Here is a 22034-nt window from a genome sequence, read left to right on the forward strand (position 1 = left end):
CAGCGCTGGGGGTTATATTACTGTATACAGCGCTGGGGGGTTATATTACTGTATACAGTGCTGGGGGTATATTACTGTATACAGTGCTGGGGGTATATTACTGTATACAGCGCTGGGGGGTATATTACTGTATACAGCGCTGGGGATTATATTACTGTATACAGCGCTGGGGGGTATATTACTGTATACAGCGCTGGGGATTATATTACTGTATACAGCGCTGGGGGGTATATTACTGTATACAGCGCTGGGGGTTATATTACTGTATACAGCGCTGTCCCGCTGATGTCGGTGGGTGCTGACGGCAGCAGGAAACACCTGAATTCAGGTCAAACCCGGAGAGTTCCCAGGCTCGGTGTTCAGGCAGGGATTTCAGTCGTGTCCATCTGCGTCTTTACTTACAAACTACCACCAGAGCCCACCTTTTCTCACTGAGAATCCCCCCACTCATGCTGAGACCCTCGGTGTCGAATGAATTGTCCTCCTGCGGACGCTCATTCTTACAGAAACAATGGATGAATATGTGTCTATCCCAATCATGTGTAGATCCCCTCACTGTATTAGCCACTACCACTTCTGCTGAGAGGCTGTTCCATTTATCTACCACCCTCTTGGTAAAGTGTAACATCCCCTATTTACTAACTATTTCGGCATATGGATTTCATATATCTTGTGTTATGTTTAGTCCTCGAGGAAGGGTCCAGAAGGACATAAAGGAGCTTTAGTCCTGGAAGCGGAATGATAAGTCGGTATCCGACATCTCCTGGCCGTAATACTCATCAAACCACTCGTTCTGAGCCACCGTGAAATGGTTCTTCCAATCGCCGCAGCTTCCTGGAGAGAGGAAGCGTGAGAGAGAGGAAAAAAAGCTAAAGCAATAAATAAGCTTGGCAGAAGAGCTGACATTCTACTTGGAATGCACTTGCCTTTCCTCATGAAGGGGGAGATGGAATGGTCCATCACTGAGCTGGGGATGGTCGTGTAATTGGCCATAGGGTTGTCCTTCATGGCCTGGAAGGAGGTACGTTGGTGGATCTTCTCCAGGACCTCCTCGGACAGCTCCTTGCCAATAAATTTGGCCACTTTCTGGATTTCGCGCTTCGGATCCTGGCCAATAGGAAAACAGGACAGGCGGAGAACCCCCTCTGTTACCGTGACCTCATCGCTCTCCCAGACCTCACCCTTCTTTTCTTATCCCAATGATTTTCAAACACAGACGAATTATGATGAACATTCTTTAAAGCTTCTTCTGCTGCTATGGCAACAAAGCCTTCCACCCTATCAGTGCTATCTCTGTGAATCACATGACTGCTGCCTATAAATAAAGCATTCCCATATAAAATAAGAATGCGAGAGATGAGAGAGTAACCGTGTGGTTTTGGGTTGGTCTGTAGACGCACGTCTCACCTGCAGCATGTCCTCGTAGAACAGGTAGAGGACGTCTCTCTGCTGTCTAACTTTCCACCAGCCCTTTACGTGAGAGCTCCACGGACCAAACGCAACTGCAAGAGACCCACAAACACGGCTCGTCGGAGCTTCGAGATTCCCAGAACGCACACAAATCCATATCTATGGTGGACGATGTCTCTGAGGCTACACTTCTAGCGCTCACGTTCACTCACACTCACGCACCTTTCCCTTGCATGAAGGCGTCCAGGTATTCCTCCCAGGTCCCCGGCTCCGGATGTACAACGGCCATGCGATAGAAGTGGTAATACGAGACCACCACGTCCTTGGCGTTACGGGCAACGTATATCACCTGGAGAGAGAGGTCAGAGGTCACCGGTGTCACATTTACTGTACTGTGAGGTTGAGTCAGAACCGGATAATAAAGACCATCCTGTGGAGCGTCAGACGAGCGCTGGTCTGTCTAAGGGATGAGCGACAGCCCAGTACACGGGATGAGTGACAGCCCGACCCATGTGATGAGTGACAGCCCGGTACACGGGCTGAGTGACAGCCCGACCCATGTGATGAGTGACAGCCACGGTACACGGGATGAGTGACAGCCCGGTACGCGGGATGAGTGACAGCCCGGTACGCGGGATGAGTGACAGCCACGGTACACGGGATGAGTGACAGCCACGGTACACGGGATGAGTGACAGCCACGGTACACGGGATGAGTGACAGCCACGGTACACGGGATGAGTGACAGCCCGGTACGCGGGATGAGTGACAGCCACGGTACACGGGATGAGTGACAGCCACGGTACACGGGATGAGTGACAGCCACGGTACACGGGATGAGTGACAGCCACGGTACGCGGGATGAGTGACAGCCACGGTACGCGGGATGAGTGACAGCCCGGTACGCGGGATGAGTGACAGCCACGGTACACGGGATGAGTGACAGCCCGGTACGCGGGATGAGTGACAGCCACGGTACACAGGATGAGTGACAGCCACGGTACACAGGATGAGTGACAGCCACGGTACACAGGATGAGTGACAGCCACGGTACACGGGATGAGTGACAGCCACGGTACGCGGGATGAGTATTATGTACCTTGCAGTTTTTTTCCCAAAACGTCTCTGGAAAAAGCTCCACCGGGAGATGGGATTTTATGACACGAGGAGATTCCATGCGATTTAAAGCCTCAGTGCCTGGGAGAGAGTAGAGAGAGAGACTGCAGCAAATGTATCACAGAGCGAGTGGGAGAGAGCACTGGGAGCAAGAGACAGCGAGAAGACTACAGGTAACAGAGCATAGTACTGGTAAGAGAGTACTGGGAGCGCATAAACTGGTAACAGAGTACTGGGGGCGTATAAACTGGTAACAGAGTACTGGGAGCGTATAAACTGGTAACAGAGTACTGGGAGCGTATAAACTGGTAAGAGAGTACCGAGCGAGTACTAGAAGCAGAGTCCTGGTAATAAAGCTCTGCAGATATTTGCAGCGGGCTCGGCTAGTGGGCGAGGGGTACCTGAGGGCATCCCCGGGGCAGCAAACTCCAGGAAGGGCACACGCAGGTAGATGGCATCTCGCTGGGTCTTCTGTGCGTCTCCTCCACTGAAGATCAAGTCCACGATCTCGCTCATCCAGGTGGTACCTGCAGGGGCGCGAAACCTGTCTGTCCTTTCTCTTCCCTTCGTTTTGCCCCCCCTCCTCCTCCCCATGTTCCCCCTTTCCCCCCCTCTCACCTGATTTCGGGTAGGTGCAGATCACCAGATCGCCTGCTCTGGCCTGAAACGTCTTCACATTCTCCCAGTTTTCTGCAAATGGTCCCAGAAGGGGCATCCCGTCGACAACTTTTATCGGGGGGCGGCTAGTCATGTCTGGGGTTCAAGAATCCAGGGGATTAGAACACGGGGGCAATTAATTACAAAGAGTCACCAGAAGGTAAAAAAGCACAGATTGGGGACCCATCGGATCAGTCCAATAGATCTGCCACTCGGGACCACCGAGACATTCTGCTAAACTTTTGACTGGAATTCCCCCCCAAAAAAAGTGCAATACACAGAAACCCAGAACCTGCCGGCAGATCGGCCCCATCCGGCCCCCGTCTAGTCGCCCATTTCTCCTGCTGTAAAGACTGAAACCTTAATCAGTTGTTGGTCTCGTCTTAGATTCAGGAGCCGTATGTCTATCCCATGCATGTTTAATCCCCTCACTGTATTACCCTCTACCACTTCTGCTGGGAGGCTGTTCCACTTTTCTACCACCTACTTAGTAGAGTACATACACACCGTACACAATTCCTGCGCATGTAGGGAACAGATGTCTACCTCCTAAGTCTGGGGGGAGACCCCTTAGTATGAATAGTGTTGGGGGAGACACCGAGGACCCGTTTCATGGCGTCCGGTACCTTTAATTTCCAGGATCCTGAAGAAGTTCTGTCTGCGAGACCCAGTAGCGCCGGGGGATATCCCAGTAACGCCCTGGAACGGGTTACTGGTTTTACATGCTTTTCCCTGGAAGCGCAGACTCGGGTGACCCCGCCCACTGAGGAGGGGCAATACGAGGGGGGCAGCATTAACCCCGCAAACCAGGGGCCCGGACTCCAGGGAGGCTGTGGGTTTTTGGGGGGCCCTGGGGCAAAAAGGCTAATTAGATGCAAATTTATGCTAATTACATGTAAATAAAGGCTAATCATCTGTACATTGATGCTAATTATACGTAAATTAGGGAAGACAACACAACCCCGCAGCCGCTGTAAGCGCCACAATCCTAATCCAGCATCCGTATTCCTGGCAGAAGCGACCGACTCCTCAGTGACGCAAACAATAAAGCCCCACACATCCTGCCCCAAAATGCCCCGTTTGGCTGGGAGATGCCCGAGTGGTGTCTGTAAAGAAAGATCTGCCCCAAAAACTGGGAGAGGGGGGAGAAAAGGATAGGGGAGAGGAGAGGGTTTTTGGCAGGAGAGAAAAGCGGGGAGAGCAAAAACTGAAGGAGGAGAGAGACTGGGCAGTCAAGAGGAGAGTCCGGTAGGAGAGGGGGCAGTAAAGGGGGAGAGGGGCATTAGAGGAGGGCGGAAAGACAAGGAATATATTAGAAGAGTAACCTGTTCCTGGACGCGCTGGGACTCAGGGGAACGCGTTGGGCCAGACAGGAAGATTAGGCGGAGGGAGGCGTCTTTAATCCCGTCTGATGCCAAAGGGAAGTTTTACTGGAGATGTGGAAATCTCAGGAGCGCAAGCGAGCTGTCTAACGAGAGCGCAGCAGGTTGTGCAACCATGCCTCCCAACTATCCCGCTTCGTGCAGGACAGTCCTAAGCTGAGCTCTACCGCTGTCACGCAGAGAGCCCCGCAGGACATTGGGATTGGGGGCGCAATCCCACAGTAGCACTGCCAGTTTGAGTGACATTCTACTTCCCAAGCTCCGCCCACCTGATTCTCCGGGGCAGAAGTTGGGGGTATGTGATATTATGCAGAGATAGCCGATCTCCACACTCCACAGATGTGGGTGTCGTCCGTGTTACCGACAGTCGGGGGGTACAGCCAGTACCTGTGTACCGGGATCGGCATCCCTGATCTCTTACAGGCCCCAGGGGCTCTCTACCCTGCACTGGGCTCCGCAGTCTGCTACCCATGTCTGGGCAGTAGCAGGCTTTGTGATCATAGGGCAGGGTGTTTGGAGGCGCGGGGGCCCCAAGATTTCTAAAAGCGGCTCTGCTGACCTCTGTAACGGGTTTTCACCGAGCCCCAGCACCATAGGGGTTAAATATATTTTTCTTAATGATTAAATATCCTCTATCATTGTTGGGTGTTTGTGGCGCCCCCTGGTGGGGGACCGAGCACATTACACAATGCCGATTGATTTCTACAGCGCCGTCATATTCCGCAGCTCTGTATAAACAGGACATGACAAGCAGGGCATCACATAACAGAAACACTAGCTGAGGAGGGTAAGTATGTGACGTCATACGCAACATTCAACTGCCCCGGGGGCAGATATTTATTGTGAAGATTCGATTTAGTCATCAAATGTGTTACCTGGACTTAAAGATTCACTTCATTGAGTCACCTGCATTCAAGCAGGGATATCAACCATAACATACTGGGAGCAAAAGCACAAACTGGGAGTCTTACATGTGATCTTAGATAGACCTTAATCAGTCGTTGGTCTCGTCTTAGATTCAGGAGCCGGATGTCTATCCCATGCATGTTTAATTCCCTCACTGTATTACCCTCTACCACCTCTGCGTGGAGGCTGTTCCACTTTTCTCTCTTCTTGCCCGGCTGGTTTATCATGGAAGGTTTATAACGGAAAACCCGTTAACAGTAACGGGGATCAGAAGCATTGTGTGTCTGACATGCTTCACTTTCTGTTGGCCACTAGATGGCGCCATGAATCTGCTACAATGTTTCTTTCCTACAGAGACTCCGGAATATGACATCATCGGGTCCGGGGTACCATCTGGATATGAAACTATGACCTGTCAGCCTTTGGATTTGCCCCGCACTCAGAATCTGCCCCTTTTAGCCCAAGATCAGGTGTCTGGGGTGGGACTCTGGCCTGCGTTTGTTGTGACACCGGTTTGAATGCAATACCGGTTTGTCCAGTTTTTACCCCCGGGGTAAATGTCTCGTATTATGCTATACTGCGGGGTATTAGAGTTACTATATAAATAATAAGTATATAAAGGGAAGTCACACCTAGTGGGGAGCCCCTGTTTAACCAAAGCAACCACACAATGGGGGCTGTTGGGGCCACACATTGGCAGAGAGGGGTTCAGGGCCCCCTTTCACAGGGGCCACATGTGTCCCTAAGGGTCCTGGCGCTGGAGCTCAGGGAGGAATCAGAGTCTAATCTCCCCCAAGACAAGCAGGAACTGGATGCATGGAGTCTTTAAGGGGCCCGTGGGCCCTAAGCGGTGCGGGTAATGGCCCCCACTCACACCTCGCCCCCACCCATATATAGAAAATCTAAAAGTGGGGCACAAAATGTCAAAACGAGTGAAAATCACAACAATTTGGTCTGGCCCGTGGCTTTACTGCCCACTGGCCTTAGAGAACGGCCCCGGGCCCCTTAGAGGGCAGGAACGTGACAGAGAGGCAGGTGTTGGGGGTCTCAATAGACTAAAATCACTCAAGAGCACCAGACTGGCTCCTAGGAGCTTACAGTCTATTAGAGCTCCGGTTGGCCGCTGGCGAGTTGATCAGTCGAGCTCCCCGAGGAGTTTAATTGATGAAAATAAGTTGAAGCTCTTTTTAAACTTGGCTCGATTGAAGTGAGATGTTAGTGAATAGACCGGCCGCCGATTACCATCTCTGCAAGAGAGGAGAGCAAAAGGGGAAAGAGAGAGAGAGGAAGGAAAGAGAGTTACTGCAATCAAGAGACGGTGGAGAGAGATTAACGAGAGGATGGGAGAGAGCGCTAACCCTGGGGGGAGAGGGAGGAGAAGTAGCAGAAGAAATGGGGAAGACGGGTATTTTGGGCTCAATCATCTAAATGGCGAAATCCAAAACGCATGCAGAGTGTCGCCTATTAACCCGTTCAGTACTGTATTAACCCTTCAGCTCTAGAGCATTTCCCATTAACCTATTCATTGCCACTTTCCTGGAGCTAGTTAATTAACCCCTCTCTGTCCAAATCAAGCAGGCCACTGCTCCTTCCACAAAAATATAACTTTATTAACCCTTTCCCTGCTTGATGCCTACCGCCCATCCCTCTGTTAACCCCTTGCCTGACATATGTCTCCATTAACCCCTCCCTTGCTGCAAGGGCGAGCGGAGCGTGCGGCTGTTTCCTGCCCACCCCCCTCTCTCTCTCGCTTTTAAAAGATGTTACAGAAAAAGCAGAACTTCAAACAGACGGCAGGAAACTCTCATCCCCGCAGAGCATCTCACCCGGCCGAGAGACAGACCTCGCGCAGCTCACAGGTACGAGCAGGGGCAAATGGGGCAAATGGGCCAGGGGGGCTAACAGGCATTGCTCTAACTCTCACAGTGCCAGGGGGGCAAGCTTGGGGTCAGACTGGGGCGCAGATTAATGGGCATTGCACCAGGCGCTTGCCAGGGGCCCCATCCAGTAGTCACGGGGCTTACGGGCTCTCCAGTGGCCCCTTCCCAAAAACCCAACCCATGGGTCATTTTTATGCAAAGTTATTTTGGGGCAAAGTTCTGAAAGTTAAGCAATCGCCGTGGAAACCAGTGGAATGTTCCTGTTAGTTGCATCAGAAGCAGCCATCCCGCATAGCGCTGCGTGAGCCGTGTCCAGCGGGGCTTTAGTGGCCCCTGTACCCTAGCATGGTCATTGTGTCCAGGGGCCAGGCAGAGGCAAAGATTGTGGTAGGGTGGCAGCCGACAGACGCTCCTCCTTACCCCCCCGTGCCACTCATTCATTAGGGGGGCATTAGGTGTGAAAATGAGGAAAGGGGGCAGTTATACAGATTGAGGGGGAAGTGGGGGCAATAGACTCTACCCCCATAACCCCAATTAAACTCCTCCTTTATCTTTTTCCTCCCCGTAGCTCTCGCCATGAGTCGGAAAGTTGTCCGCAGCAGTAAGTTCCGCCACGTCTTCGGGCAGCCGGTGAAGGCAGATCAGTGTTACGATGACATTCGCGTGTCGCAGAACACGTGGGACTCCAACTTCTGCGCCGTCAACCCAAAATTTTTGGCCATCGTGGTGGAGGCCAGCGGGGGAGGCGCGTTCATGGTGCTGCCTCTGTCTAAGGTGGGTATGTCAGCGTGTGTCACCATCGTTTCACTGTACATGTATGTCTCCGTGTATCACCGTACATGTACATGCACACCAGCGTATCAATGTGTACCTGTGTAAGCGTACGTGACAGGAAGTGGCGGCTGATGACAGGATGTGGCCAGCTCTGCGCAGGTGAACAGTCTGTGTGAACATGCGCTGTCCGGGGGCTGTTTGTTCTGATTTAGTGAAATCAGTGACTGGCCCCGGTATAATGTATAGATAAATCAGTGACCGGCCCCTGTATAATGTATAGATAAATCAGTGACCGGCCCCCTGTATAATGTATAGATAAATCAGTGACTGGCCCCTGTATAATGTATAGATAAATCAGTGACCCGGCCCCCGGTATAATGTATAGATAAATCAGTGACCGGCCCCCTGTATAATGTATAGATAAATCCGTGACCGGCCCCTGTATAATGTATAGATAAATCAGTGACCCGGCCCCCGGTATAATGTATAGATATATCAGTGAGCCGGCCCCCTGTATAATGTATAGATAAATCAGTGAGCGGCCCCCTGTATAATGTATAGATAAATCAGCGAGCCGGCCCTTGTATAATGTATAGATAAATCAGTGACCCGGCCCCCTGTATAATGTATAGACAAATCAGTGACCGGCCCCCTGTATAATGTATAGATAAATCAGTAGCCGGCCCCCCGGAGAGCTCTGAGCTGCTCACAAAGGCCCCTCTGTGTCCCCGTGATGCCCCGATGAGGCTGTGATGCCCCGGGGAGACGGTCTTATGATCAGACAGAGTGATTAACCCTGTGAGTGCCGCACATCAGCCCCTCGGCGGGTTAACCTCTGAGTCATCGGAGGCTCTGCAAGCAAAATCTGAACATATTTCCGATAAGCGGTGTGTATCAGCGTGATTGTATGTTATTTGTGTGCGGCGGTGTGTTACAGTGCGGGGTGGCGGTGTGTTATGGTGTGTCGCCGTGCAGGGTGTGTGTTGGTGTGTCCCCGCGCGGCGGTGTGTTATGGTGTGTCGCCGTGCAGGGTGTCGGTGTGCAGGGTGTGGGTTGGTGTGTCCCCGCGCGGCGGTGTGTTATGGTGTGTCGGTGTGCGGGGTGTGTGGTGTGTCCCCGCGCGGCGGTGTGTTATGGTGTGTCGCCGTGCAGGGTGTCGGTGTGCGGGGTGTGTGTTGGTGTGTCGCCGTGCAGGGTGTCGGTGTGCGGGGTGTGTGTTGGTGTGTCCCCGCGCGGCGGTGTGTGTGTTATTGTGTGTCGCCGTGCAGGGTGTCGGTGTGCAGGGTGTGGGTTGGTGTGTCCCCGCGCGGTGGTGTGTTATGGTGTGTCGGTGTGCGGGGTGTGTGTTGGTGTGTCCCCGCGCGGCGGTGTGTTATGGTGTGTCGCCGTGCAGGGTGTCGGTGTGCGGGGTGTGTGTTATTGTGTGTCGCCGTGCAGGGTGTGGGTTGGTGTGTCCCCGCGCGGTGGTGTGTTATGGTGTGTTGCCGTATGCGCTCCTGTGTGATGGGGAAGTGTCGTCGCCGCTGACTCCTGCCCTTATTTGGAGGGGATGTGATCTGCGGCTGCCGTTATGACACGGAGTGCGACATCCTGTGTGTAACACACCCAGCGCACCACGGGCTGCACGCAACACCCCCGATACCCGGCAGCCGGGGGGTTATTCTGTGTCCCATTACTGACGCTATGGAGAAAGGTCAGTAATGGGACACAGAATAACCCCCCGGCTGCCGGGTATCTGGTATGGTAGATAAGTGGAGCAGCCTCCCAATAGAGGTGGTAGAGGGTAATACAGTGAGGGGATTAAACATGCATGGGATAGACATACGGCTCCTGAATCTAAGACGAGACCAACGACTGATTAAGGTTTGAGTCTTTACAGCAGGAGAAACGGGAGACTAGACGGGGGCTGGGGGTCCGGTGCTGTACGGATGGCGGTGCTGCGCCCCCTGCTGTTTGTACGCAGTTTTCCACCCCGTTGAGTAAATAACGAGAAGTTTTGTTGACTCAGAATCGATAAAAGCTTTTCCCGAAAAATGATGTCACTAAACACGGCGCGTTTCTCCTGTAAGGGGGGCTGCAAGGGGCTGTCTAATACACAGTTAATGTGTGTGTGGGGGGGGTGTTCCCTCACCCGGTGCTATTTGTGCCGCCGGAGACTGACCAATGACATCGCGCGTTGCCTCCACAGACAGGCCGTCTGGACAAGTCCCAGCCTTTGGTCTGCGGTCACACGGCGCCGGTGCTGGACGTCGATTGGTGTCCCCATAACGATAACGTCATCGCCAGCGGCTCCGAGGACTGCAGCGTGATGGTAAGAGCCGGGGCAGGATCGGGAACATTGCCCGGGGGAGCTGGCACCGTGCCCTCTGTTTGCAGGATTGGGGGACGGGGGCCGGTGCCGGACGTGGCGATAACACCTCTGTTTGTACGTCAGGTTTGGGAGATTCCGGACGGGGGTCTCACTCGCTCCCTCACGGAGCCCATTGTCACACTGGAGGGCCACACCAAGCGAGTGGGCATAATCACCTGGCACCCGACGGCCCAGAACATTCTGCTCAGCGCAGGTAGGCACTCAGCTGGGGGGGGGCGAGCGGTCGGCTTGGTGTACGGAGGGCAGGTTGTGTGGCTGGCGGGCGAGGGATGCGCATGGACTGGAGGTTCTTCTCTCCCCTCAGGCTGCGATAACCTGATCCTGATCTGGGATGTGGGGACCGGACAGTCCGTTATCGCTCTGGACGAGATGCACACGGACCTCATCTACAGCGTGGCCTGGAACCGCGACGGCCGCTTCATCTGCACCTCCTGCAAGGACAAGAAGATCCGCGTCGTCGAGCCCCGGGCCGGGAGGGTCGTTGCGGTGAGTCCCACGCCTGTCTGGAGCTTCCAGGCCACCGTTCCCAGGGTCTGGTACCGCGGCGGCAGGGCGACGGCCGGGTCTCCACATCAGTCTCTGACCCATAGAGGGCGCTAGAGGCAGTCGGGGCAGTACCTCTCGCTGATGCCCACCAAAGCTAAAGGCTTTCAGGGTGGAGAAAGACCCCCGGTGCGGAGGTCAAAGGTTAACGCGATCACTTATTTCCTTCCTCCAGGAGAAGGATAAGCCTCACGAGGGCAGCCGGCCGGTCCGCGGAATCTTTATCACCGACGACAAGATTCTCACCACCGGATTCAGCCGGATGAGCGAACGCCAAGTGGCTCTGTGGGACCTGGTGAGCGATATACACCGATACTACCCCAAGCATTAGAGCGCTATACACCGATACTACCCCAAGCATTAGAGCGCTAGACACCGATACTACCCCAAGCATTAGAGTGCTATACACCGATACTACCTCAAGCATTAGAGCGCTATACACCGATACTACCCCAAGCATTACAGCGCTATACACCGATACTACCCCAAGAGTTAGAGCGCTATACACCGATACTACCCCAAGCATTAGAGCGCTATACACCGATACTACCCCAAGCATTAGAGCGCTATACACCGATACTACCCCAAGCATTAGAGCGCTAGACACCGATACTACCCCAAGCATTATTTCACCACTCCCCTTATAATTTGTGCCCAACATGGATAACGCCACAACCATTAGAGCGCTAGACACCGATATTAGCCCCCAAGCATTAGAGCGCTAAAACGCTTCTTCTTGCTGCGATGACCAACTTTAGCGGGGAGAAAAAAAACCAAAAAACTTTTTTCCTCCTGTAGAAATCCCTGGACGAGCCTCTGACCCTGCAGGAGCTGGATACCAGCAGCGGCGTCCTCATCCCCTTCTTCGACCCGGACACCAACATCGTGTACCTCGGCGGGAAGGTGAGGGATTGGAAGCTTGCGGGGTGATCAGTGTGAGCGGGAGACTGTTGTGGGGTTCTAACAGTCTGTGTGCGGCAGGGGGACAGCAGCATCAAATACTTCGAAGTGACGGACGAGGCTCCCTACGTCCACTACCTGTCGCAGTACAGCAGCAAGGAGTCCCAGCGGGGGATGGGCTACATGCCCAAGCGAGGCTTGGAGGTCAACAAATGCGAGATAGCCAGGTAACTTCCCACCGTCGCTGACCTGGGGCGGAAAAAGCTGCTCTTGTCTGCTTCTTACCTCTGTAACTAAATTTGTTGCAGGTTTTACAAACTCCACGAGCGGAAGTGCGAGCCGATAATAATGACGGTGCCCAGGAAGGTGAGACGGGCCGGGGGGCCGGGGATCCGTGGGGCGGTCGCGCAGGATCGCAATACACTTGACCCCTTTCTCTCTCTCACACAGTCCGACCTGTTCCAGGAGGATCTGTACCCGGACACGGTGGGGCCGGATCCTGCCCTGACCGCAGAGGAGTGGTTGGAGGGTAAGGACGCCGGGCCCCTGCTCATCTCGCTGCGGGACGGCTACGTCCCGGCCAAGTCCAGAGAACTCAAGGTCACCAAGAACGTCCTGAACTCCAGAGTCCCTCGACGCGGCCATTCATCCGACGGGAAGGGATGCACGGTAAGAGCGTGACCGCCGGCGGGCGAGCGTGTCTGCCGGGGGACTAACCCAAAGATTACATGGTAACAAACATCATTGTGCCGTCCGCAGGATCCCACCACGGAGCAGGTCCTGGAGGAGTTGAAGCAGCTGAAGGCGACGGTCGCTACGCTGGAACTGCGTCTCACCCGTCTGGAGAGCTCAGCGAATTAGAGCGGGCGGAATCCGCACCTCCGTGTCCTGCGCGGCATTTTTATACAGGCTTTGTGTTAGCGGTACGACCGTCACCCCCTCGTTAGTTTGGGAAGGAGCTGAAATCCCCCCCAATCGAGCCATCGCTCCTCCTCCCCTATTGGTCAAAAATTTGTGGTTTCGGTTCTTGGACACCGCACAGAAGGCTGACCCCCGCGCTGTGATTCTCGGGGCAGAAATCCCCCGGAACCGACGAGCACCCAGCTCCGCTCTCCCCGTCACGGGGCTCGGCTACCATCTCTGCCCGCTCCCAGCTCGATGAGCGCGTGGAAATAAAGCGACTCAGCTTCTGCCGTTAATAACGTCTCTGCGTGTTTTTGTTGAAAAGGTGATCCAGCGAGAGCTCTAAGCGCAGAATCCCCCCCAAAAAATAGCTCAACAGGGGTTTCTTCAGCATTGTTTTGGCTCAAAAACAGTAAAGATCAGTAGACTGGGGGGGGGGGGGGGGATTTCCGAAATATATTTAATATTTATTACTGAGACAATTTTACCAATTTCTTGGCTGATAAAAGCTCAGTAAACATCAAACATCCCAACCGCAGCTTTATCCCGAGACATCGTCCCCGCCTTAACCAGTCGTTGGTCTCGTCTTAGATTCAGGAGCCGTATGTCTATCCCATGCATGTTTAATGCTCTCACTGTATTACCCTCTACCACTTCTGCTGGGAGGCTGCTCCACTTATCTACCACCTCAGTAAAGCAAACTGCTCTCTGGTGCTTCAGCTCAATAACACCCTGCGTGCCAATCTCTAACTGCCTCGGCCGCCTCAGCGCTGCGGGTTTTTCCTCTTTAACGGTGACTTTGTGAAGCTCTCCAGCGGCTCGGTCCCAGTCCCTCCGTGTCACTGCTGACGGGTGGGTTTGCACTGTTTATTGTTCAGTTTGTTTTACCGGCTGCCATCGAGCTCCGCGGGGAGCGAGCGCTGAGCAGCTGAACATCCAAACCAGTAGCCACCGGACCTCCACGTGACACCGAGGGTCCGAGATTAGAGATCCTGCCCCCCGACCACACGGAAAGCACCTTATTTCAACTGCATACCCCGGGAGCATGGCTACATGATGTAGTTCAGGGGTCAGGAGGAAAAAGAGGCAGGGCCCACGGGGGCCACTCCATGCGATTCTGATCACAGAACACATCACAGGAAGCCACGGTCAACATAATTTATTATCTGTGGGCATTAACTCCTTTAGAGCCGCGGTAAGTCCTTCGCAGGGTTAAAAAAAAATACGGTGTTAACGGAGTGGGGTCGGTGAGTGCGTCCGATTAGCGCTGCAGTCCCTCCGACACGGCGTCCGTCTCCTTATTTTTGCTTTTCTTGCTCCCACTGAGCCGGAGTCAGCGTCTTCTGCTCGAACGCGTGGATCTGCTGGAGCTCCTCGGACAGACAGCCGTTCACCAGCCTGCGGGGGGGGCAGCAGAGAGTCGCTGACCGGCCGCTCACGCTAACTCAGCAAGTCGCACACACCATATACACACACGCACTATACATACACTATATACACACTCACCGGTGTCTCTGCAGGAGCGGCTTCCCTTCAAACAGAGGAGACACCACAAGTACTTTGAAGCTGGTGGAGCAGTGATCGGGCGACGTGTCCTGTACGTCCTGCAGAGAGAGAGAGAGAGAGAGAGAGAAACGTCAATCATAAGGAGAACAAAAAGGAGTGATTGCGATCAACATCACGACACGAAACACTCTAACCCCAGCCACCCGACACTACCCGAGCCGCCGACGCTGCCACCCGAGCCCTGTGCTGCTAACTGGCCTCAATCACTAGAGAACCAATATCCTAAGCCAATTAGAGCCGTAAACACTGAGGCTACAACCTTAGAGGTCGAATACAACAAAAGAAATCAAGCTCTAATATGCCAAGACCTCCAACCAATAGAGTTCATTCTATCCCAGTGATTAGAGCTCTAACGCAGCGTTATTCTCTCCCATTCCCAGGAGCCCCATCACTCGGCATCTACCTCCCCGACCTGACAGCAGCCCGCCTCACACTTACAGCCCCTACACCCCGTCAGTGCCCGGGGCCTCACCACATGCTCCGCCTGCAGCTCCCTCCTCAGCTTATCCCTCAGGATCTCCGCGCTCACGCCGCTGCCTCCAGACATGATCTCTTCCCGGCCCGTAATGGGCATGCGCGGTCACTACTGCATTGCGGAGCGCGCCTCTGACCGGTGATTGGTCTCGTTCCGTCTCCACCGCGCCCTCACCAATCACCGAGAGCAGTTTTTTTGATAAACAACGAAGCAACCAATACCATCAGCGCTGAGGTCCAGTACAAGGGCGGAGAGACATACAGATATATCCAATCGCAGCTTTCTCTCCAATCAGGCCCCATGCTGCATGTTTCAGCTGTCCTAGAGATGCCCGAATCTCCGCAGCTCGGACAACAGACTAATTAACCCGACAGCGATACTTCTTGGAAACAGAGACATTTTTCTATAGATAAACTTACAACAAAAAAACGTGTTTTTTTCATTATCACTCCATATTTCAGAGATTATGTACATTCAATCAGTCAGCTGTTGCCAAGGCCTTCCCCGTTACTAAGGCAGCGGGGTCCTTGCGGTCTGTAACCAGGAAGTGATCTGTGAAGCCGCGCAGCAGCCTGGGCCCGGTGAGTGCTCTTTATATCCGTTAGATGTAATTATATATAATACCTGCTGGGATGTAAATTCCCATTGAGCTTCTGTTTTTAGTTTAAACGTTATTTACATTCTAAATAAATTTGGTGCTGTCGGTGCGCTACGGAATCTGCAGGCGATATATGTCTTGCACTGTGAACCGCTGCCTGGCTTTTCGGTGCTGATCTGGTTTCCCGTGGAATGTTCCGGGCCGGCGCTTGGGCTCTGAGTGACGCACGCCGTTTTACTTGCAGATCTCCGGACGCGGTCGCCATGGTCGTGGAGGTGGAGGGTTTCTACGGGGTGTATCTGCTCTACTGCACCAACCCCAAGTACAAGGGCCGGATCTACATCGGCTTCACCGTGAACCCGGAGAGACGGATCCAGCAGCACAACGCGGGCAAACATAAAGGGGGAGCCTGGAAGACCAGCGGACGGGGACCCTGGTAACGCACGGGAGCCGGGATCCTCTGTCGTTTAACCCTTTAAAGGAATAAACCCTGGGCGTAAAGTGTCACTGCATCCGCTAGCAGACGGCGCGGTGATACATTGTGTCTGATCGGAGGAGGTCAGATGTTTAAAATGAATGCGCATGTTAAAAACATTCCACTGATTAGTCCGCCTTTCCCTTCTGGGGCCACAGACAGGACCTCTCTATGCTGTGGTCCTACAGCTCTTGCGCAGCCCCTGCCTGGGAGGGGTAGGTGGGAGGTAAATAAGCGCGGGGCATTTCACAGATGTTGGGGTATTTTACGACGTGCGGTGACCGGACTGACCTCTGCTTCTTCCTGACTCCGCAGGGACATGGTGCTGATCGTCCATGGATTTCCCAACGACATCGCGGCCTTACGGGTAACCCTGTGCCTTTGCTTTCGCCCGTCAGACGTATTCCGGAACATGCGCGTTTTCACTAACAGACTCTCCATTCCGAAAACTTCCTAAAAGCTCCATCAACACAAAACCCTCCCCCCACCAACTACTAAGAGATCAAATGGCCTTTTCTACCTGCTGCTATGGCAACAAATTCTTTCAGCCAATGAGTCACAGCTTGAGTCACATTATTATGCACTAGAATTCAGGAAATAAATTGGGGAAAAGCTAACTGCATTACATAATTTCTACAAATATTTTTGGCTAATAGGATGATTTTGTTTAACTTAACCCTTTGTCTGCCTTGTACTCCACAGTTTGAGTGGGCCTGGCAGCACCCTCACGTCTCACGCCGCCTCGCGCACGTTCCACGCAAGACCAAGAAGCAATCCAGCTTTGACTTCCACCTCTTTGTCCTCTATCACATGCTGCGCGTGGCCCCGTGGAACCGCCTGCCCCTCACCCTGCGCTGGCTGCGCCAGGAGTACCACAAGGAGCTGCCTCCTCTCCTCCAGCCTCCTCTGCACATGCCCCTCGCGTTTGGACAGGTCCGGGCTCGGCCCATCGCCAAAGGCCATGGAGATAAAGGCAAAACGGGAGAGAAGGGGCAACAGGAGGGAGAAACCCAAGAGGGTCTCCTGCTCAAAGAGACCACCCCTCAGCGATGCCGCATCTGTTACCAGAAAGTGCAGGTACCGCTCCGCGCAGTAAATGTTTAGACGCGGGGTTCATGTACAGCTGTCTGCATGCTAGCAGCAACGTCACAGGCCCGGTGAGATTCCGCTGCAGGGAGAGTTTAGCCAGCCCTGTGTAATGTATAGTTAAATCCTCACACATTACACTGAACCCCACACACGGCCTTCATAAAGTCTCACTTAGTGAATAAACTCTGATGTGGGTATTTCTAATCTTTCCTTATCGTGCAGAGCGAGGATGACCGTCTCCGCTGCTTCCACCCCGGCTGCTTTCTGACCGCGCATGTCCTGTGTCTGGCAAAAAACTTCCTTCAGAAAGAACCCGAGCATCTTATTCCGGTGGAGGGGATCTGCCCCAGGTAAGCGCCCCTCTTGCACCCCACCCTGGGGCTGGTCGTGTAGATACTCGGTACTTACTGTAGCAGCAGGTAAGATGTCCGTTCTCCCAGCTGGTTATTTTTTTCTGAAAAACCTAAATCATGAGTTATGAGAAAAGACCCTGCGAGTCGTGTTTAGGATGATGGGATTTGCCTGAAACTCCATGGGGTGGGACAGATACCGCGGCTGGATGGGATTTGGGGGGCAGGAAGTTCCCTGGAAAAATTAGAGCTCATTTTACTTTAAAATCGTAACCAAAGCGTAATATTTTGCCAGCTGCAGAAACTCTGTTTTGTGGGGAGATCTCATCAGATTCAAGAACGGTTGCTACGGTGATTTGGAGGAGATCCCGCACTCCCAGGTACTCGTCGACCTGTTTGTGGGTTTGCAGTACTAGATCCTTTCGGCTTGGGATCCGATGGAATCTATCACCCCGCTCTCTGCTTTTTTCTTACAGAGCGACTGGGTGAACGAGTTACAGAACCGTGCGTGACGCCCAAGCGACTCTGTTCCAGACAGGGAGCCCCCCCCCGAGGGGCCGATCACTCCCACCGAGTGCCGGGGATTCCTTTTTAAATATTAATGAACTGATCCCGCTGTCCGCTTTCCCCAGCTGTTCCCCTCCGTGCCGCCCGTGTGTAGAAGATGTATTTATCGGATGAGTGAGTTCACGTTTGTGATGTTTCTGTGGTTTTTATAATGAATTTTTCTGCTATTAAACAGTTTTGTTTTTTTTAAACCAAATAACTAAAACTACTTACTTTTCTGTATAGAATCTTACAACATACTCCTTACCCACGCAGGAATATTACATTATATATATAATCTGGCTACATGATTATAGAGCGGCTGATACGGTGAGGGTATGCATGGAATTGGCCTAGATAATGAATAGATAAGTGGAACAGCCTCCCAGCAGAAGTGGTAGAGGGTAATACAGCGAGGGGATTAAACATGCATGGGATAGACATACGGCTCCTGAATCTAAGACGAGACCAACGACTGATTAAGGTTTGAGTCTTTACAGCAGGAGAAACGGGCAAGTAGATGGGGGCCGGATGGGGCCGATCTGCCTAGGGGTTCTGGGTTTCTATTTAAACGGCAGGGAAGCATTTTTCTTTAACTCACAATCATGGGTTCTGACTGTTATTTTAAAGGGTAGTAGATACTGGGGCCATCCATGCAGTATGCAATTATTTAACGAGGCGGGGGATGGGCCAATCAGTTCTTTTCCACCATCGCTAGTGGAATATGGCGATCGGGTGACGCTGATTCTCCCGCCGGTGTTTCGTTACATTTTAACCAAATACCCCCCCCCCCCAAACATCACACGGGATCCGGGTAGTTTTAATAAATTAATTTAGTTTCGGTAAAAGCGTCTCCAGTCCCACAAATACCATTTCTTGCGGAGTTTCAGAAAACGGTTCCCAGCTGCCCTGCGTTAGGAAATAGGGTGGCTACGAACCGGTTCGGGGGGCCGATCCAGACACGAAGCGCAGTGAATCAGCCCCCAGGGGCCGCTACCTGGTACCGTTGGCGTTTAAAACATTTATACAGAAAACCCATGAGAGACGTAAAGAGAGGTCACCGGAGGGTTAATGCGGGGAAAGGAGAGAAAACGTAATAGTTAAAAAATAAAAAGGAAGGTTCTGCCCCAAAATCAGCCCCGGCCGCTCGCTTCACTTTTTCTTCGGCTCCTTGCAGGCGACCACGTATCTCTGGGCCACGTTCAGAGGCGGCGAGTAACCGTCGGCGTAGGACGTGTCTTCGAAGAGCACGGAATAATCATCCTGCGGCTGAGGAACAAGAGACGGTCAGCCCCGGGGGGGCAAAAAACACAAATACCCCTTACAGTTATACCCCCCCGGTGTAAACACTAGAGAAGAACCCATGGAACCGATCCCCGGGACTCACCCGCTGCGGAGGGGTGTGGATCAGCGCCCGGTAGAAGCAGGTGGTCTGCGGGTACAGAGCCAGAACCAACTGGTCCTTCTGGAACAGAGCCTCGGGGTCCGTCTCCGGGTTGGCTTTCCACTGCGGCAGCGGGATGATCCGCCGGCGGCTGAGGGTGTGACGCCTGCGTGGAGAGAGAGAGAGAGGGGAGCTCAGCACAGACATCGTGGCATACGGGGGCAGTTACACGGCGGGGGGGTACACAACACTTACTCTTTACCCTCCTCGTCGATGTCGTCCACTTCATACCTAGGAAGAGAAGATGATCAGACTCTGGGCAGAGGCGGCTCCCCTCACCACTAACCCCACGACACATACTTGTTGGCGGCGTGGCTGTAACTGACCACCTCGGCCAGTATCCACTGCTCATCGCCATCCACGGCCTTCACGCGCGCCGCCACCTTGTCTCCCGGCTTCGCCACGTAGTCGCTGGACGCCGGGATCGCCCCACACAGAGGGGGGGGTCTGCGGAGACGAGCAGGGGGGCATTAATTACGTCACGTGACGTGACAGACACCCCAACCGGCTACCGGTCAGATCACAGAACCCCTGGCAGATCGGCCCCCGTCTATCAGCAACACCGCACTCACTTCTCCCCAGGCTTCCCGATCCATAAGGGCAGCGTCATGGCAGACTGCTGGAGGAGAGTCATCAGCACCCCGCGGCGCATGGTCTTCCGCGGCGGCTCCGAGTCGTGGTACAATCCGGCGATCTTTGCAGCTGGGGAGGAAAAAACGCGCCGTGAACCAAACTGGTAAAACAGCGCCGGTGCAGGAAGAGCGCGGCCAGCGACTCACCGATACGCCGCTCCTCCAGGAGGGACTTTATCTCGGCGATCTTATCCAGAGACCTGCGAAGGATGCTGGGGGGAGAGAGTAACAGCGTATCGATAGCCAGAAAGAGAAATTAAAACTAAAGAAGAGACCTCCGAGGCCCTGAAAGGGGCTGCAACGGGGGCCGCGCTGCACGTGATCCGTACAAAACAGAGCTTTTAAAAGGAAGCGTTACTTTACAAAGAGGGTGGTAGATGAGGGGAATAACCTGCCAGCGGAAGCGGTAGAGGGTAATACAGTCATTACGGCACATTCTGCATCCCGCTCTGGTGAATACCCCAATAACCCCTTGTGCGCTGCACTCACTTGCACTCCGCCTCGGCGTCCGCCTTCGCCGTGGTATAAAGACCCCGGAGTTTGGTGCGATAATACGGAGAGACTGCGGAGAGAAGGAGGCGTTACAGATACGGCGGGAGCCGGGGAGCATCTCGTGGCAGTTAAAGGGCCGGAGCCGGGGGCCACTTACTCTTGTTCTCGGTCTGCATGCGCTCGTGGGTCTTCTGTATGTTGACCAGGTTGTGTTCGCTCCTTGAGCGCTCCTCCTGGAAAGGGCAGAACGTGAGCGTTAAACGTGCGGGACCCCAGCCGGCGGCGGTGGGGGAGCGCAGGCGGCGGGGAGCGCAGGGGAGGGGGAGCGCAGGCGGCGGGGAGGGGGAGCGCAGGGGAGGGGGAGCGCAGGGGGCGGGGAGGGGGAGCGCAGGGGAGGGGGAGCGCAGGGGGCGGGGAGGTGATTCACCTGCGTCTGCTTGATCAGCTGGTGGAGTTCGCCGAGGAGCTCGGAGATCCGCGTGTCGGCCGACACCAGCGCCATTTTCGCCTCCTTGATAGTCCTTAAAAGAAAAAAAGATTTCACAAAAAGGAAAATTCCCAGAAACCCCGAACTGCACGGCGGCCCCGGAATAAGGCGCAGGATGCCCACGGCACCCCGGGGGTTAAACCCTCACCCAGGGGTTATTTTAACCCCTTAAAGGCTATACAGCCAGGAAACATAGTGCACATGATCAATGCCTTAGAGACAACGGGAGAACAAAACAACTCCCATCACCCCGAGCCACACCACAAGCAAAAGAGGGGGGGTGGAATCCCAACATTACTTATTCATATGGCGCTTTCATATGCATAGCGCAGTACAATGGGTATCGCGATACATACAGCACCATGTTGGCTGGCGGGCCCCGCAGTGTACTCGGCGCCGTACGGTTACTCAGAAAAGGCTCGCACAGCCTCTACTCATATCGCTACAAACACAGCGCAGCCCCCAGTCTGCTGTCGCGATATATAAAGTGCGCGGGGAGGGCGGGGCTTCAGCCGGGGCGCTATATCGCGACATACAGGAGCGCGGAAACCTGACATCCCCGACAAACCCACCCCGCGGGTCCGGTACGCGGCCTGGAACGGAGCACAAGGCGGGAGCACGGGGCGCACGGCTATGACGTTGTCGTTACCATGGAGACAGCAGCAGGAAGAGCGCGCGGCCTGCCGGGACATGTAGTTCTCCGGACAGAGGATTGTGGGAGTTGCCCCCTGCCGGTGGGGTTTATCAGTACGTTTTTGACATGGCGTGTATTCTTTATACCTCACAGTGTGCAGAGCTGACAACTGTCCCGAATTTGGTGACGTGGTTTGAGGGGCGCATTATCGATACACATTATCGGGGCTTTTAGGGCTGTAGAACCCTGCGATCCCCTCATCCCCAGCAAACATTCTGACCTCCTAAAAAAGAGGGGCATCTGGGGAGGAGAGAGGGGCATCGGGGGGGGGGGGGGGAAGAGTGGCCATCAGAGAGGAGAGGTGCACAAGGAAAGATGGACTGACCAAACTAAGGAGGGACACTT

At 53.9% G+C, this 22034-nt stretch overlaps 5 protein-coding genes across 5 annotated transcripts; 2 read left to right on the forward strand and 3 right to left on the reverse strand.

The window, feature by feature from the left end:
• Positions 1-721: 721 nt before the first annotated feature.
• LOC149285673 (sulfotransferase 1B1-like) lies at positions 722-11869 on the reverse strand. Its single transcript, XM_089494783.1, has 8 exons — positions 11860-11869; positions 3144-3278; positions 2927-3052; positions 2509-2606; positions 1633-1759; positions 1408-1502; positions 923-1107; positions 722-830 (listed from the first exon to the last, which is right to left on the reverse strand). Exons 2-8 carry the CDS (start codon positions 3274-3276, stop codon positions 722-724), a joined length of 873 nt encoding a protein of 290 aa, XP_089350909.1. The 5' UTR covers positions 3277-3278; positions 11860-11869.
• LOC149285674 (coronin-1A-like) lies at positions 7927-12799 on the forward strand. The gene is made up of 10 exons (XM_089494936.1): positions 7927-8124; positions 10313-10435; positions 10559-10688; positions 10800-10981; positions 11214-11333; positions 11837-11941; positions 12020-12165; positions 12247-12304; positions 12389-12607; positions 12698-12799. Exons 1-10 carry the CDS (start codon positions 7927-7929, stop codon positions 12797-12799), a joined length of 1383 nt encoding a protein of 460 aa, XP_089351062.1.
• A 1340-nt stretch (positions 12800-14139) lies between these two features.
• Positions 14140-14954, reverse strand: LOC149285675 (bolA-like protein 2). The gene is made up of 3 exons (XM_089495071.1): positions 14880-14954; positions 14348-14445; positions 14140-14239 (listed from the first exon to the last, which is right to left on the reverse strand). Exons 1-3 carry the CDS (start codon positions 14952-14954, stop codon positions 14140-14142), a joined length of 273 nt encoding a protein of 90 aa, XP_089351197.1.
• A 789-nt stretch (positions 14955-15743) lies between these two features.
• Positions 15744-17906, forward strand: LOC149285676 (structure-specific endonuclease subunit slx1-like). Its single transcript, XM_089494784.1, has 6 exons — positions 15744-15916; positions 16271-16322; positions 16658-17032; positions 17267-17394; positions 17690-17774; positions 17871-17906. Exons 1-6 carry the CDS (start codon positions 15744-15746, stop codon positions 17904-17906), a joined length of 849 nt encoding a protein of 282 aa, XP_089350910.1.
• Positions 17907-19092: 1186 nt separating this feature from the next.
• Positions 19093-21019, reverse strand: LOC149285677 (SAGA-associated factor 29-like). The gene is made up of 9 exons (XM_089495038.1): positions 20936-21019; positions 20666-20741; positions 20506-20578; positions 20164-20228; positions 19957-20086; positions 19685-19831; positions 19580-19615; positions 19328-19490; positions 19093-19209 (listed from the first exon to the last, which is right to left on the reverse strand). The coding sequence occupies exons 1-9, from the start codon at positions 21008-21010 to the stop codon at positions 19093-19095; spliced, it is 882 nt and encodes a 293-aa protein (XP_089351164.1). The 5' UTR covers positions 21011-21019.
• Positions 21020-22034: the final 1015 nt, after the last annotated feature.

This window comes from Sceloporus occidentalis, unplaced genomic scaffold, assembly GCF_023333645.1.
Source record: "Sceloporus occidentalis isolate IW3139 unplaced genomic scaffold, rSceOcc1.0.p SCAF_76, whole genome shotgun sequence".
Taxonomy (NCBI): Eukaryota; Metazoa; Chordata; class Lepidosauria; order Squamata; family Phrynosomatidae; genus Sceloporus; species Sceloporus occidentalis.